The sequence below is a fragment of the Microcebus murinus genome, chromosome 1 (assembly GCF_040939455.1).
Source record: "Microcebus murinus isolate Inina chromosome 1, M.murinus_Inina_mat1.0, whole genome shotgun sequence".
In the NCBI taxonomy this organism is placed as follows: domain Eukaryota; kingdom Metazoa; phylum Chordata; class Mammalia; order Primates; family Cheirogaleidae; genus Microcebus; species Microcebus murinus.
The window spans coordinates 158,264,734-158,280,491 of NC_134104.1; the positions used below are offsets into that span (position 1 = coordinate 158,264,734).

Below are 15,758 nucleotides of genomic sequence, written 5' to 3' on the forward strand. Positions count from 1 at the left end.
CCGGTGGTGGTACAGGGAAGGGAGCCCCCCCCCCCCGCATCCCCTCATGCACCCCGCCTGGGATTTGCCTTTCAGGGGTCTCAACAAGCAAGGCTACAAATGCAGGCGTAAGTGTCTCCGCAGCCCCGGCGTGTGTACATGTGTGTGCCTGCGGGCGCACTGCCCGCGTGCATTCACGGGGAAGCCTGTGTCTCTGGGTGGGGACAGCCCTGGGATGGCTGGACAAGGGCTCCGTGTACTTGAGTGTGTGCATGTCAGAGTCTGCGTGTGCCGCAGTGTGTTCGGGGAGCATGAAGTTGGTAGGCTGAAGTGGGCCACAGGAGATACTTACACAGAAACCAGCCAAGGCTGCACATCAGGACTCTTTCCGGGAGAGGCGGCTGTGGGACCTCTGCTAGCACCCTCTGGCTGCACGTGCTGTGCGTGGGCAGGGGTGTCTCTGGGCACACGTATGGGAGCACGCCTTTCTCCGTGATGTGCATGCAGGCGCACTGTGGGCTGGCGCTGTGAGCGCGGCCTCAGGAGCCAGGCTGCCTGGGTTTCAGTCCCAGCTCTGCCACCTGCTAGCTGCAGGGCCTTCAGCAAAGTTACTTAACCTCTCTGTTCCTCGGTTTCCTCATCCGTAAACTAAGAGTAGGGTCATTGTGAAGATCAAATGGGATAAAATATGTAAAGCTGTATTTTAAGTGCCTGTCAAGAGTAAGCGTTCAATGTAAGAAGTCTGTTGTCATTGCCACACGTACCTGCTATGTGTGTAGATGTCTTTGTGTTGGGGTGTGTCCGTGTGCACGTGTGAGAGAGCTTAGATGTCTGGGGGCCTGGGACATGGGTGAGGGAGGGAGGGGGTCTCCGCCCTCAGTTCTCTCACCACAGTGCCCCGCCCCATGGCCGCTCACTTCTGCCCGCCCTCCCTGCCCACTCGGACCCCTTGAGCCTTCCCTAGTCTCTGAGACCCTGTGGATTGGCCTGTCCCTCCTGCCCTGGCCCCTCCTCCTTTGAGGGTTGATCAGAGGAGAGAAAAACCCAGCGCTGGGCCCAAGGCCTCTGTGGGGCGAGGGTGTGGGCGGTCAAGAACGGTGGCTTTGTGTGGAGGGCTGGGCTGGGCCAGCGGGCGCCAGCTCACAGCCCCTGCCCCTCCCGGTGCCTTCCATCCCCCTCCCGCGCCTGCGCCTCTTCAAGAATGCAACGCTGCCATCCACAAGAAATGCATCGACAAGATCATCGGCCGGTGCACGGGCACCGCGGCTGACAGCCGGGACACCATAGTGAGGCTGGGCCTAGGGCAGGGGGCTTGGCCAGGTGGGAGGGGTTCTCCTTCTCCCCACACCTCCCCTGGGGGTTCACCCCATCCCCATTTTTCTCAGCCCTCCCTTACCTCTCCTGTGGAGCCCGCTTGGGATCTTGCTGTGCGTGGGGTTGGGGGAGAGCTAAGGGTTGAGGAAGGACCTGGAGCTGGCATGTGACCCTTAACCTGTGGTACCCCACCCCCAGTTCCAGAAAGAACGCTTCAAAATCGACATGCCGCACCGGTTCAAGGTCCACAACTACATGAGCCCCACCTTCTGTGACCACTGTGGCAGCCTGCTCTGGGGACTGGTGAAGCAGGGACAGAAGTGTGAAGGTGTGTGCACCCAGCTCCTGGGCCGGGGGAGGCCACCCCTGCCCACCAACTCCAGCTGCTGCCTCCTGCTGCCCTCGCCTGCCACACTAGACGCAAGACAGGGCCGTGAGCTCAAAGGAAACTCATCGGGACTTGGTGTGGGCAGGGCCTCGGTAGCCCCTCCCCACTGGCCTTACTGGCTCTGCCATTTACCTGCTGTGTGGCCAGGCAGGTGGTTCCACCCCTCTGAGCTGTGTCTTCCAGCATAAGATGCGGGAGAAGTGGGACCTGGAGAGATACCATGTGGGGCAAGTGGGCAGAGGTGCTCACACTGGGCCTGGGGCACACCAACAGGCGCCCGGCCACGTTCCTCTCCGGCCGCCCCTGGCTTCATCTAGGGACAAGAGACAAGAGACACCCAAGGAAAAGCAGCCTAAGTTGTCTCAGACATTCTTTGAAGGGTTTAGAATTAGGTCCCATATCTTTTTCTTTTTTTTCTTTAAATCATGAAAGATCGGAAGTGCTCATGATGGCTTCAGATCCATTTTTTTCCTAAAGACAGGAAACCTAGCAGACCCCCTCAAAGCCCTCCTTTCCCTTGCTGTCCTGCCCTTTCCTCCACCCGCCCCCTTCCCCTGGCCGAGCCCTGAGGCTGACAGCCCCTTTTCTCCCTCATCCCAGACTGCGGCATGAACGTGCACCATAAATGCCAGGAGAAGGTGGCCAACCTCTGTGGCATCAACCAGAAGCTCTTGGCAGAGGCCTTGAACCAAGTCAGCCAGGTGAGCAGGATCATGAGGGCCTGGACACAGCAGTGGGGTCAGGGGACAATGGGGTCAGGGCTTAGCCACCTCTGGGGACCCACTGGGGGGGGTTAGAGCCAGGACCCCATTTCTGGAGGATCCAATTCAAGAATTTAAGCAGCAGAGGGAGGTGGGCTTGTTCTCATGAGAAATTAGTTATTCAAGTAGTTCTTCATTTGAGTGTGACCCTGGGGACCGCAGGATTGGGTGTTGGGATGCCCTGAACTAAGACTGTGCGGTGTGGGTGTTTGGGTGTGGGCAGGGCTTGAGGGATGCCATAGACCTTTAAGCTAAAATTCTCGAATCAATCAGAAATTAAATTAACACAAATAAATTCTATTGAATGGGTGATTGGGAAGGCAGGGTTCAATCTGCAAAATTTCTGTTTGTAATCAGTGCTTTCCAGACCAGCAAGCCTTCTCTGCTCTGTGCGGGGAGAGTGTGTGTGTGTGCACTTGGGCTCACTGCCTGGGGGGCTGGGCTGGGGCCTGCTGGGCCCCATCGGTATTGGGGGTGGGGTTATGGCTGGGGCTCTTTTCTCTGGGCTGGGAGTTCTGACCATGGAATGTCTGTCTGGCTCCCACCTCTGCCCCTCAACAGAGAGCCTCCCGGAAATCGGACTCAGTGCCTCCCGAGCCTGTTGGCATATACCAGGATTTCGAGAAGAAGACAGGAGTCTCTGGTGATGATTCGCCAGGTGAAGCTGAGCCCATTTCCACCATTGCCACCACTCGAGTGCCTGTTCCTGACCAGGTCACAGAGTGGGTCAAGTCCTCCCTCCCGCTGTCAAGGAAGGAGGAACCACCCATGGGTAGCAAGCCTCTTCTTCTCTCCTCTCACCCCAACCAGTCCTGGGCCTCAGGGGAGGGGAGTTGTGCTACTGAGACCCAAGTCTGAGGTGCCATCTCTTGGGCAGACAACAGCGGGACCTACGGCAAGATCTGGGAAGGCAGCAACAAGTGCAAGATCGATAACTTCACCTTCCACAAGGTCCTGGGCAAAGGCAGCTTTGGGAAGGTGAGTGGCTGTGAGGCCCTGGGGCCGCCTAAGGGACCAGGCTCCGGAGCCTGGGGCACCTGCTTCCTTCTGTGCCCTGGCTGGGTGGCAGAGGCTGGGGTCTGTGGGTGGGGCTGGGGCCTTTGCCCCGTCCTCCCCAGCTCAGCATCCCCGCCTGCCTGTCAGGTGCTGCTCGCAGAGCTGAAGAGCAACGGACAGTACTTCGCCATCAAGACCCTGAAGAAGGATGTGGTTCTCATCGACGACGACGTGGAGTGCACCATGGTGGAGAAGCGAGTGCTGGCGCTTGCCGGGGAGAACCCCTTTCTCACCCACCTCATCTGCACCTTCCAGACCAAGGTGCCTCAGTCTCCTGCTGTCACTGCCACACAGCACAGCCATGTGCCGCAGCCCCCTGATGCGGAGGCTGTGTCTCCCCTCAGAACCCCGGGACGGGGCCGTGTCTCCTCTTCAGGCCTCCCAAGGCAGGGCCTCCTCTTCTCCAGACTACCTAAGGCAGGACCATGTCCCGCCCACCCATGGCTCCCAGGGCAGAGTTGTCCCCTCAGCCAGGGCCCGACCCCCTGCTTCGTGTTGGGGCTTAGCCCAGGGGCCCCAGGGAGGGACCCTGCTACCTGTCTCTCTGCTCCTGCTCACCATCTTGCCACCCCAGGACCACCTGTTCTTCGTGATGGAGTTCCTCAACGGGGGCGACCTGATGTACCACATTCAAGACAAAGGCCGCTTCGAGCTCTACCGTGCCACGTACGTGAGTCCCAGTGTCGGGGAAGGGACATCGGCTCAGGGCCAGTCTGTCCTCCACTTCTTTTTCTGTCTCCCTGAAGCAGCCAGCTTGGGCTAGAGCTGGGGTCGGGGAGATTTGGCAGGAAGCCCTGGGTGGTAAGTGAGCTCCGGCTGAGGGTATGGCACCAACACGCCAGGTCCTGTCTCCGCCTTGGGCCTCAGCCAGAGCAGCCTTGCAGACGGTGCTCTGATGTGTGGTCCCCAGACTTGCATTGTGATTCTGTTCCCCATTTGCAAGCCCTCCCCAAACTAACGTGTGTATGTGTGTGCGTGTGCGTGCATGTGTGTGTGTGTGTGTGTGTGTGACGTACACATGTGCATGTCTGTGTAAATGTGTACACCCTTAGGACAGAGGATTGGCTATTGGGGCTTTCCCGCCCAGCCTGCCAGCCCCGCTTGCCTGTTCCAAGATGTGCTTGGTTGGGCCCAAGTTGTCCAGGGAGTTATTTGCAGCATTTCCTGCCCCTGGGTCTCGGGGTGAGGGCCCGATGAGAAGCAGAGGCTAGTCTCCAGAAATCCCAGGACACTGTGTCTCTCTCTCCCAGGTTTTACGCAGCTGAGATAATCTGTGGACTGCAGTTTCTACACAGCAAGAAGATCATTTACAGGTGCAGGGGTCGGGGTGGCAGGGGGTTCTGGAGTGAGGAGGCTCCAGCCAACCCCATTATATCCTTTGAAATGCTCTGAGTGGGGCCCGGTCTATCTTCAGCTTCACCTCTGCTTGGAGTCAGTCTTTAGCTGGGTGTTGGCCCAAACCTCCTATTCTGGTGCTAGAAGTTTGTGCGGCCCCTCAGCTGAGGCTGACATAGCTCTGGGACAAGGGACTCGCTGCCCATGCTGGACGCCATCGGCAGAGAGGGCAGTGCCGACCGGGTCAGCGCCTCCCTTCCTTGGAGCCGTCAGTCTCGCTCAGAAGCCCCATCGGGACAGTCTAGCTTCCACCAGAAAAGACGGCTTCCACAGATTCTCATCCTACAAATTATGGCCCCATGCTATGGTGGAATACTATATAGTCATCCAAAAGGCTGAGGCCATGCTGTGTACTGAGGTGGGATGATGCCAAGATATGTTGTCAAGTGGAAAACCAACCTTCGAGAGAGTGTGTCTCGAATATCAGCATTCAGGTTTTAAAGGTGGAGGTGAGATGCACATTGCAATCCGCTAGTCCATGCTCAGTCACTCGAAGGAGAGCCTGGCAGGGGAGCTTAGTGGAAGATGGACTTTGCACTGTTTGCCCATTTCTCATACTTGTTCCCATGTGAACAAATTATCTACTCAAATGACTAATTACATGAATATAGACATTATCCCTGCCCCTGTGGAGTCAGACAGACCTGAGCCCAGGGCCACTTCTGCTGCCGGCCAGCTAGAGGACCCTGAGCAAGTGAATTGACCTCTCCAAGCCACATTTAGGTTTCAGGGAGGAGGACGGTGTGCTCAGCATTTAGCACACAGTAGGTAGCTTGAAGGAAGCATATTTCTAGCACCTCTTTCTCCTTCTGCTGCCCTTTCCCTTCCCCATTCCCTTGTTCCCTGGGGGAGAGTCCTGGACTTATAGGCTGAAAATGAGGACATGGGGGACAGGGTTGGGGAGGAAAAGAATTGGTCCCTGGTGACCACTTCTCCTGTCCTCTCTTCTTAGGGACCTCAAACTGGACAATGTACTGCTGGACCGGGATGGCCACATCAAGATTGCCGACTTCGGGATGTGCAAAGAGAACGTATTTGGGGGGAACCTGGCCAGCACCTTCTGCGGCACCCCTGACTACATCGCCCCTGAGGTGAGCAGACTCCGCCCGGCCTCACCGTCGGACATCTTGCCTCGATAGGGCGCGGCAGGGAAGGCTTCCCGGGGCAGTGACGTCTGAGCCAACGCCCAGAGGCTGAGGAGGGCTGGCTGGGACTGGTGTTCAGGGGTCCCTCTCAGCTCCGACACCCAGCTCCTGCTGACCTGCTGCTCCCGCCCCAGATCTTGCAGGGCCTGAGGTACTCATTCTCTGTGGACTGGTGGTCCTTCGGGGTCCTTCTCTATGAAATGCTCATTGGTCAGTCCCCCTTCCATGGTGATGATGAGGACGAACTCTTCGAGTCCATCCGTGTGGACACGCCGCACTATCCCCGTTGGATTACCAAGGAGTCCAAGGACATCCTGGAGAAGGTGGGCGCCTTGGGCAGGGCCGGGCGGGGCGGGCGGGGCCGGGGTTGGCAGCCACTCGGCTGTGGGCATGCGACAGCTTCCTGTCTCTTGGAAGCACAGCCTCACTGGTGCTAACACCGTGAGCCTCACCAGGCCTAACCCGTTGGGGCATTGGGGGCAGCGTTCCCAGGAACTCCTGTCTGCGTCCATTCATGGAATCTGCCTGATGTGGAGACTCAGCGCTCAGGGTCAGGAGACAGACCTGAAGCCAAACCCTGGCTCTGCCCACCAGGGACTATCTGGTGACCCTAGGCAGGTCACTAACCCTCCCTAAGTTTCTCCTGGGTTTGTCTCCTTATCTACAAAATGGGGTTATGAGAGAACCTGCCTCACGGAGTTGTTGGGAAGAAAGAACAAAAGAATTGTGCTCACTTCTGTGCCAGGCAGATAGTAAACACTACTCACAAGTCCCACCAGCCGAGTGCCGGGTGTCCCGGCCTAGGCCCGCCGTCTGGGCGACCCGGGAGCATGGCAGGTCGGAGAGGCCTCCTTGGCCGCGCCCTGTGGCGCTGCGGGGTGGGCCTGCTGGGGATTTGCTGAAGCTCCAGTTTCCCACGGTCCGCAGCTCTAACCAGGGTCCCTGTTGGGTTGCAGCTATTTGAAAGAGACCCAAGTAGGCGGCTGGGAGTGACAGGAAACATCAAAATCCACCCCTTCTTCAAGACCATCAACTGGGCTTTGCTGGAAAAGCGGAGGCTAGAGCCGCCCTTCAGGCCCAAAGTGGTACGTGGCCCACCCTGCGCCGCCTTCCAGCCGAGTGTCGCCCACGTCGCTCACACACTTTCCTCTTCTCCCTTCTTCCCTGAGCTCCCCCGGCATGGTCAGTCACGCCTCGCCCTTGCATTCGCACCCTCTCTGTCCTGCTCCCCATTCAGCAAACACTGGGGCCGTCCTCCAGCCACCTGAGCGCGTGTTCTCTCGCACCCCTGTGTGCGGAGGGCTGTGTTTGGGAATCAGAGTTCCGATTTCACTCCCTCTCTCCGTCCATCTGTCCGGCCCATTTCCTGGTAAATACTGGGAATGCCGAGTTCCCGTTGGGCGCAGAGCCCTGTGCCAGGCTGCAGGCCAAGTGGGAGACCAGTCCCAGAGCTGGAGGAGCCCCCAGCTAGTCGGAGAGATCAGAAACTTGCACACTGATGACAATTTGTGGTACAACAGTATAAGAGATGTCACAGCCACATATGACCAGTTGCTATTGGGTGGGTTTGTGAGCAGGAGCCACATGCAAAGAACGAGGTGGGTCTGAGAGGCCCCCTTGGCAGAAGTGGGACTTGCACAGGGCCAGGGACATTAGGCTGGGCACGGGGCAGCTGGAGAGAATGCAAGAGGGATGGTTTGCACAAAGGCCCAGACTGTACAGGGGCCACCAAGCCACCACATGAGAGCAGAGGCAGGTTGGGGCCACTAAGAAGTTGGGACTTTGCGACCTTAGTTCTTCCCTCCCAGTCTCTTTCTCTCCTTTGCTTCCCGTACTCTGTCAGGACACGCTGTTCCCCTGGGGCAGCCTGCATGCCATGTCCCACATTTGTGCTTTGAGGCTACAGAATACATCCCCCTATACCAGAGATCTCAAACCCAGACGCCTCCTGGGCTGGGCATGTAATTAACAGGCTAGGTCAGCTGTAAGCACATCACACAGCCTGTGTTAAGTTTCTGGCTTTGATAGAAGGAGAGAGAGATTCCTTTCCCTACACTAAAAAACACAAGGGAGGTCCGATGACCAGCATCGGTTGGAATGGGGGGCCACTCGCAAGTGTCCAGGGGCTCTTAGCACCAAGAGTAGCCATGCCAGCAAGTGGGCCCAGTGCTGCTCTAATTGCCAGTTTTCAAAAGAAGCTAGAAATCTAGATTTTATATCACATTGCCTGATTTAAAAATATTGGCTCAAATTGCATTAAAACCCAGTGCACCCATCCTGAGCAAGAGCGAGACCCTGTCTCTACTAAAAATAGAAAAAAATTATCTGGACAACTAAAAATATATAGAAAAAATTAGCTGGGCATGACGGCCCATGCCTGTAGTCACAGCTACTCACGAGGCTGAGGCAGGAGGATCGCTTGAGCCCAGGAGTTTGAGGTTGCTGTGAGCTAGGCTGATGCCATGGCCCTCTAGCCCAGGCAACAGAATGAGACTTTGTCTCAAAACAAAAAACCAGTGCAAAGGCCGGGCTCAGTGGCTCATGCCTGTGTTCTTGGCACTCTGGGAGGCCAAGCTGGGAGGATCACTTAAGCTCAGGAGTTCAAGACCAGCCTGAGCAAGAGTGAGACCCCGCCTCTACTGGAAATATATTAAAAAAAATTAGCTGGGCATGGTGGAACACGCCTGTAGTCCCAGCTACTTGTGAGCCTGAGACAGGAGGATCACTTGAGCCCAGGAGTTGGAGGTTGCTGTGAGCTAGGCTGCTGCCACTGCACTTTAGTCAGGAGCAACAGAGCGAGACTCTGTCTCAAAACAAAAAAACCCAGTGCAAGCTAAAATGATTGTACCTGTAGCTTAGTTTGGCCTGAGGGCCACCACCTTGAGGCCTTTCTCTATTAGCATCTCATCATATCCTCAGGAGCAGGGAATCAGCAAACTTTCTTTAGACAGCCTGTTGGTAAATATTTTGAGCTTTACAGTCCAGATGGTCTCAAAGCAGCCATAGACAATACATGGACAAATGGGCATGGTTGTATACTAATAAAACTTTATTTATGGACACCGAAATTCAAATTTCACTCACTTATCATGTCATAAAATCTTCTTCTTCTTTTGATTTTTTCCAACCACTTAATAAAATGGAAGCCATTCTTAGCTTGTGGGCCCCACAAAAACAGGCAGCAGGTGAGATTTGGCCCAGAGGCTGTGGTTTGCTGGCCCCTGCTCAGGAGGTGCCACCTGCCCTTGCCCAGGCCCAGAGCCCCCTGCTTCCTTTCCTCCTCCTCTCCTGTGGGAAAACAGCATGCATCTTCCAGTGCGGGCCCTCTCAGCCGCGGGAGAGGCTCCCTTTCCTGTTCTGCGTAGGGACAGCTCTGGCTTGGCCCAGCCTGGCAGGGATTCCAGCCCTGGAGGTGGGGCCTGAAGCAACTGGAAGGCAGCCCAGGGAACTGGGAGCCTTCGGAGGGCCACTCCAAAGCGGTCCCGCTCACCCAGCCCTGCCCTCTGCTCGCAGAAGTCCGTGGGAGACTACAGCAACTTCGACCAGGAGTTCCTGTCTGAGAAGCCTCGCCTTTCCTACAGCGACAAGAACCTCATCGACTCCATGGACCAGTCTGCATTTCAAGGCTTCTCCTTCGTGAACCCCATATTCGAGCATCTCCTGGAAGGCTGAGGTTCCCAGACACGCCCCCAGCCCACTGAGGCAGAGCAGGCTGGGCGCACCCTCCATCTGCACCCACCACTCCCCACGATGAGCAGCATCGTCCCTGCGGCCATGTCCGCTGCCGCCCCGCCCCCGCCCCGCCCCCAGGGGGCCTCGGCTCCCGCCCGGCTGGGCTCTTATGGTACTTCCTCTGTGAACTCTGTGTGAATTTGCTTTCCCTCTGCCCTCAGAGGGAAATTGTAAATCCTGTGTTTCATTACTTGAATGTAGTTATCTATTGAAAACATATATTATATATATATACACACACATATATATAATAGGCTGTATATATTGCTCAGTAGAGAAAAAATGTTGGGGACTGGTGACGTGTTGATCTTTTTCAAAAAATATATATAAATATGTGAAAACAAAAAAAGGAGCACGGTCTGTTTGAACCACTAGGTTATATTATTTGTGTGTCAGTAAACACCAAATGGCACCAACCTGGCTGCTGGGGCATGTTTGTCCCAGGAAGCTGGTGGTGGCAGCTCCCACGGGGCAGCTCTGGCCTAGAAGCTAACTGAGCTGGGCCTTCATGCAAATGTGTTTGTATTTATGGGTTTCCTCTGGGCCCGGAGCAGAAGGCTTTTCTGGGTGCTACAGGGAGCCCAGGAGTCTCTGTACGGTCAGTCGTGGGACCAGCTGCGGTCCATCTGGAGAGTGAGGGGCCAGGCTGGAAGTGCAGACAAGTAGAAGACATGAGCAGAGGCTTAGAGGCTGGCCCCAGACCAGGGAGGAGGAGGAGTAAGGAAACACAGCTCAGGCTTTGGACATATCTGGATTTAAACCCCAGAGTAGCCAAAAGATGTGGATAGGTCACTTAATCATTGTAAGCCTCAGTTTCCTCATCTGTCACATGGGGACAAGGCAAGGAGACGATAGATGGAACTCCACATCACATTACTGCTTATCCCTGTTTTTGCCACAGAGAAGTCTGTATCTAGGGTCTAGAATCTATTTCTCAGGAGCCCTTGCCTACCTCGGGAAGTGGGGCAGGCAGGGTGAGCAGGAAGGGGGAAATGCTGAGGGACTGGGCAAGGTTGGCGGGCATGCCTCGCACAGGTGAGGAAACTGCCTCCAAGAGGCAGCTGGTGTCCCCTTGAGTGAGTGTAGCCGGGGACAGTGCTGGGGCAGTCATCCTGCTCTGCTGGACACCATTCTCACAACCTCTGTCTCCTGCTCTCCTGCCTCTTCATTTCGTCCCCTCCGCCTCTCCCCTACCTCTCCGTGTTCTCGTCTTGCTGTCTGGGCCACAGGTCTCAGGCAGGGCCCTCTGCTCCGGCCCCTACCCTGGAGGTGGGCGAGGCACTCCTCGCACGTGATTGGCTGGCCCTGGCGGCCGAGCAGCTGACTTCCAGCAAGTTCATTTTTCCGGGCTGAAGTACAAGTTTCCACGACTGGAGAGGGCCGATGGTACGGGGCTGGAGCTGGCTGGGGAGGGGGCTGAAAGGACGGGCTGAGCTCTTCCCAGAGAGCAAGGACGGGCTGAGCTCTTCCCAGAGAGCAAATGTTGCTCTCTCCACTCTTCTTCTTCTCGGGAAACTTTCTTCTCGGGAAACACTCCTGAATCCCTGCTTTGTGTTGGCCAGTCTGGGCACCTGGACTGCAGGGGGCCAGTCTGGGCACCAGGACTGCAGGGGACGCCTCAGAAGTGGTGTCCGTCCCCTCGGGCTCCCAGTCAGGCGGGGGAGACAGGCAGCGTGGCAGGGCTCTGCTGAGGGACACTGGGGCTGCAGGAGCCCAGAGGTGGCACCTGGGGCCCCCCTGACCTCTGCCACAACACACACGTACCCCAAAAGAAGCCCCCATGGGGCCATCCAAAGGGAGGTTAAAGGGAAACGTAGTTGGTGATTGAATTCAGAGCCTCCCACAGCCCTGAAGCTGCGAAGCAGGGCCTTGCACTGGAGCCAGTTTCCTCCCCTGTGGACCCGGGAGTTAGAGGCAGTGGAGGGTGGTGGGAAGAGCATGGAGCCGGATCGGGAGCCTGGCTTTGAATTCCACTTTGCCACCCACACACCGTGTGACCTCAATGAGTTCTTTCATCTGCCTCAATTCCCTCATCTATAAAATGGGACCATTAATCCCTGCTGCCTCGCAGGAACCCTGGCTCTGGGCGCCCCTTGTGGAACTGACACTGATACCCAGTGGTGCCAGGCAGGGCCCAGGAAAGGGCAGGGGCTGAGCCTGTGGGGTTCACCTCAAGCAGCCTGGGACAGGAAGCAGCTGCTGGGGACACTGCCAGACGCCTGGGAGGCTGTGCAGCTCCAACCCTGTTTCCAGCCTCTGGGTGGGCGCCAGGCCTGACCCAGCAGCCTCAGGAAATGCCTCTCGTGGCTGGGCCCTGAGCCACACTTGCGCTGGGGCCTGGGGGCCCCGAAGCAGACGCTGACCCCCACCTGCCAAGTAGGTGTGTGAGCAGCACCAGCTTAGCCCCACTGCAGGCAAGGGCAAAATGGAGCAACGTGCCCCACGTGGTGCTGGGCAGAGAAATGCGGCACCAGAGGGCCGGCCGGGACAGGAGCATGGGCTCTGCTGCCAGACAGTCCTGGGTTCAAATTCTGCATGTCCCTGGTTGTGTGACCTTGGGAGGTTCTTTGCCTCCCAGAGCCCCAGTTTCCTCTACTATAAAATGAAGGTACCTAGGACTAAGATGAAGTGACCTTGCAAAAAAAGAAAAGAGAAAATAAATAATATAAAATTTAAAAAAATATAAATGAAGGTGACTCTGATGATGTCTGTGATGCACGGCGTGGGCTCAGCACACGGTGAGCAGTGGCCATGGTGACCCCACCCTGCCTGCCGCACACTGGACTCCCCGGGCCTTGGACTGGACAGCAAGAGGGCAACTAAAACGCACCCATCCCGTGACCTGGCAGTCCCCTCTCAGGCGGAGCTACCCAGGAGCCTCACCCACATGGCCCAAGAGGCTTGCCCAAGATGCCCGCCACTGCATGGCTTCACTGGGAAGACCTGGAAGCAAACAGAAGGCCGAGCAGTTGGGGAGCTGGTTAAATACTTTCCTGGCGTGGAGATGGTGCACCAAAAACAGCAATTTAGAGAACCAAAGATTCAGCATGATTCCGCCCTGTGGTTCCACATGCCCGCTTGCGAGGGGACCCCAGGTCTGGGGGACAGGGCAGGGCCAGAGGAAGGAAGGATGAATGAGTGAATGAATGGATAGATGGACCGCCCAGACTACAGGCAGTGGCTCTCAAATTCAGTATGCAGTGCATACTGATGCAAGACATATATCCCCTGGGTCAAGTTCTAACTGGCAGGTCTCAGCCTTGGCTGTCACTGGAACCTGGTGCCCAGAATGCCCTGGTATAATTACATGGTGAGCTCTGGAGGGGCCCAGGCAGCAGTATTTTGAAAGTGCCCCTGTGGTACAAAGTGCACCAGCACCAGATGGGTGAGGTCACCAGCACCAGTTGGGTGAGGTCGGGAATCAGCATTCTGCCCGGTCCTCCTGCTAAAGCCAGGAAACGCTGCTCCAAACAGGCCACACCCTGGAAGGCGAAGTCACCTGCCCGTACACCCCCGCCCATAGGCAGGGAAGGAGCCCTGGCCCCCCGGGCCCCTGCCTGTGCGCGGACGTGGGTGGACTGCTGGTGGGCCCAGGAGGCACAGCGGGGAGGCCGTGCCGGGCTGGGCAGCGCCCTCTGGAGGCCGCCAGGGTCGCAGGCGCCGAGGACGGCGCAGACCGGGAGGGAGGGCCGGTGGGAGGGAGCGCAGGCTTTGTGCCAGGGTCTATGCTGGGTTTTTCACCCACCGCGTGTCACTAGTCCCCGGGGAATTATTTCAGCAAGGAGATGCTGGAGGACCATTTTGCTGAGACTCAGAGACTCAGAGTTCATGCAGCTAGACAGCCTGCCTGGCTTTTTTTAAGTTTCACTCCAGCCCCGTTTTCTGGCATCCATCCCAACATTACAGCCATATTTCCCCCATGTATTCCTTATTAAGGCCTGGATAAGCAATACTAGCTGGGAGGTCCCTGTTTCAATAGGTTCTAGTGACAGGAACCAAGGGGCACCCAGCATTTGTGGCGGGGGGGGGGGGGGGGGGGCGGGTACAGGGCTCCAGGACTCCCCACTGCTGCCTCGGCCCCACTCCCCAGGCTGCAGGTTTGCGCATCTGCAGCTCACCGTGCACCTCACTCCCTCCAAGCTGCACGGGACCTCTGGCTCCCTCCTGTGCCCTGCTGTGCCCAGCAGGTGCCCTCGGGCCACTGCCCTGTGTGAGGCTACATGCTGGTGAGCTGCGTTTGGTTTCCTCGAGGTCTTGACCACTTTCCAGGTGCTTTTTTATCTCCTTGGGATGGGGCAGGGGAGATGCACACAACTGAAAACCTGGGCGCTGGTAGCAGAGAAGGGGAGGGGGACAAAGAAGGCCCCCAAAGGTGGGAACCAGGCACAAGTAAGCACCGGCCAGATCAGGCCAGACCGTGAGGTTTGGGCCATCCCTGGGTCTGGTCATCTGCTTGAATCAGCGGTGACAGCTATAGCCCCCATGATTTTAGTCTTCAGAACTTTAATGCCCATCCCCGAATTTGGCTTCTTAAGTGGGCCTTAGAAGAACCCCACTTTCTTCTCTTCACTGCTGAGAAATACATACTCTGAGGCCCTGACATTTGCTGCTCCCCACACGTTAAGTACATGCAAAGCCCAGAGCCTTCTGGGAAGGCGCTTTTCCTTTTTCTTCTTAGGAGAGGCGAGTTTAGCCAACTACTCATTTCACCTGGGATGATGGACGCGCAAGCTGTGGGCGGGGCAGGCAGTGCTGGGCTCTGCTCCCAAATGCATGTGTTCCTTCATGGAGCAGGCGCCTGCTGTTTGGAGTTCGACAGGCATCACTTGGGAGCACCATCAGCAGGCGTGGCCGAGCCTGGCACTCGCTGCGTGTGGCCGAATGCTCACAGCAGTGGCACTCTGGGGCAAGTGTGTGCTTGTGCTTTCCCTGCCTCGTCACCTGCTAGTGCGCCTCACAACAGCCCCCTGAGACTGTTAGTCTCCCCATTTTACCAGTGAGCAGACCAAGGCTCTGAGACTTCAGGGATGTGACCCACGTCTCTGGACAGGGGGCTCCCTAGTTATCTGGGAGTTGGTTTCGTTGTCCTGTTTCCTGCAGAGACAAGCAGAGACAGTCTCCCACAGCCCACCAGGCTGTCTCAGGAACTGTCGGGGAGAACACAAGGGTCCCCTGTCCTGGTCCTCAGTGGCCCCAGGAAGAGAGGTGAGCCAGGTGGCAGGTAGGGACAGCAGAGACTAATTGGGATGGGGCACAGGCAGGCTGACTTGGAGCTGTAGGACCCTTGGACATTATGGATCTCCAGTGGGCATCTCCATGGATTCACAGTCAGGAAACTGAGGCCAGAGAGGGGACGGGGCTGGGCCAGGGTCATGTAGGGAGGTAGTGGCAGGGGGCCACTCAAAGGGAAGAGCCAAGTGTGTCCCCAGCATGCCACCTCTGGTAGAGCAGAAGCTTGGCTTCTTTTCGCCGGCTGCAAGCCCAGAGCGAGCCGGCACACAGTGGGTGGTCAGTGCATGGTGATGAACGCACACACGTGAATGGGTGAACAGGCGGTGTCCACTGAGCGCTTACTGCCCCAGCGCAGTCCTGCCCCTCGCTCTCTGCTCCCCTCCCCCTGCTCTGGTGTGGTGAAAGGGTAGGAGTTGGTAAACGCAGGAGTGGCTGCCCATCCTACCTGTGGCATTAACAGTGGCAGGTGGCCAAAGCCCAGCCTCAGAGTTGACGTCCTCTAGCTAGTGGGTGGCAGAGGCCTGCTGCCCCAGCTGAGGGTTGGGACCGAGTTCAAGAGCAAGGCAGCTGCAGCAGACCCAGCCCATCAGACACCTGCCATCAGTAGTATTGGCAAGGCCTCTCCAATCCAGCTCATGGGTTTTAAATCATGAGTTTAGAAATAGTTAAGCCGATTAGACACACTATGCATCAATAATGAGGTAAAAATAACACAAAAATAACACTTCACAAAATACTTGCATTTAATGAAAAATG

The 15,758-nt window shown here is 56.9% G+C and overlaps 1 protein-coding gene across 4 annotated transcripts in view; it reads left to right on the forward strand.

Annotated features, from left to right (window-relative positions):
- The window catches only part of PRKCD (protein kinase C delta), a 29,202-nt gene extending 19,245 nt beyond the window's left edge, over positions 1-9,957 (forward strand). For 2 of the 4 annotated variants that reach the window (XM_076008545.1, XM_012771586.3), the window contains 13 exons: positions 76-107; positions 1,180-1,265; positions 1,492-1,621; positions 2,282-2,382; positions 3,004-3,214; positions 3,320-3,420; positions 3,586-3,759; positions 4,073-4,164; positions 4,749-4,811; positions 5,846-5,984; positions 6,173-6,361; positions 6,995-7,123; positions 9,552-9,957. In XM_076008545.1, coding sequence (XP_075864660.1) covers positions 76-107; positions 1,180-1,265; positions 1,492-1,621; positions 2,282-2,382; positions 3,004-3,214; positions 3,320-3,420; positions 3,586-3,759; positions 4,073-4,164; positions 4,749-4,811; positions 5,846-5,984; positions 6,173-6,361; positions 6,995-7,123; positions 9,552-9,710 — 1,606 coding nt within the window. In that variant the 3' untranslated portion in view covers positions 9,711-9,957. The remainder of the gene's footprint in view (positions 1-75; positions 108-1,179; positions 1,266-1,491; positions 1,622-2,281; positions 2,383-3,003; positions 3,215-3,319; positions 3,421-3,585; positions 3,760-4,072; positions 4,165-4,748; positions 4,812-5,845; positions 5,985-6,172; positions 6,362-6,994; positions 7,124-9,551) is intronic. The other 2 variants (XM_076008551.1, XM_012771588.3) reach the window with 1 other exon arrangement.
- Positions 9,958-15,758: the final 5,801 nt, after the last annotated feature.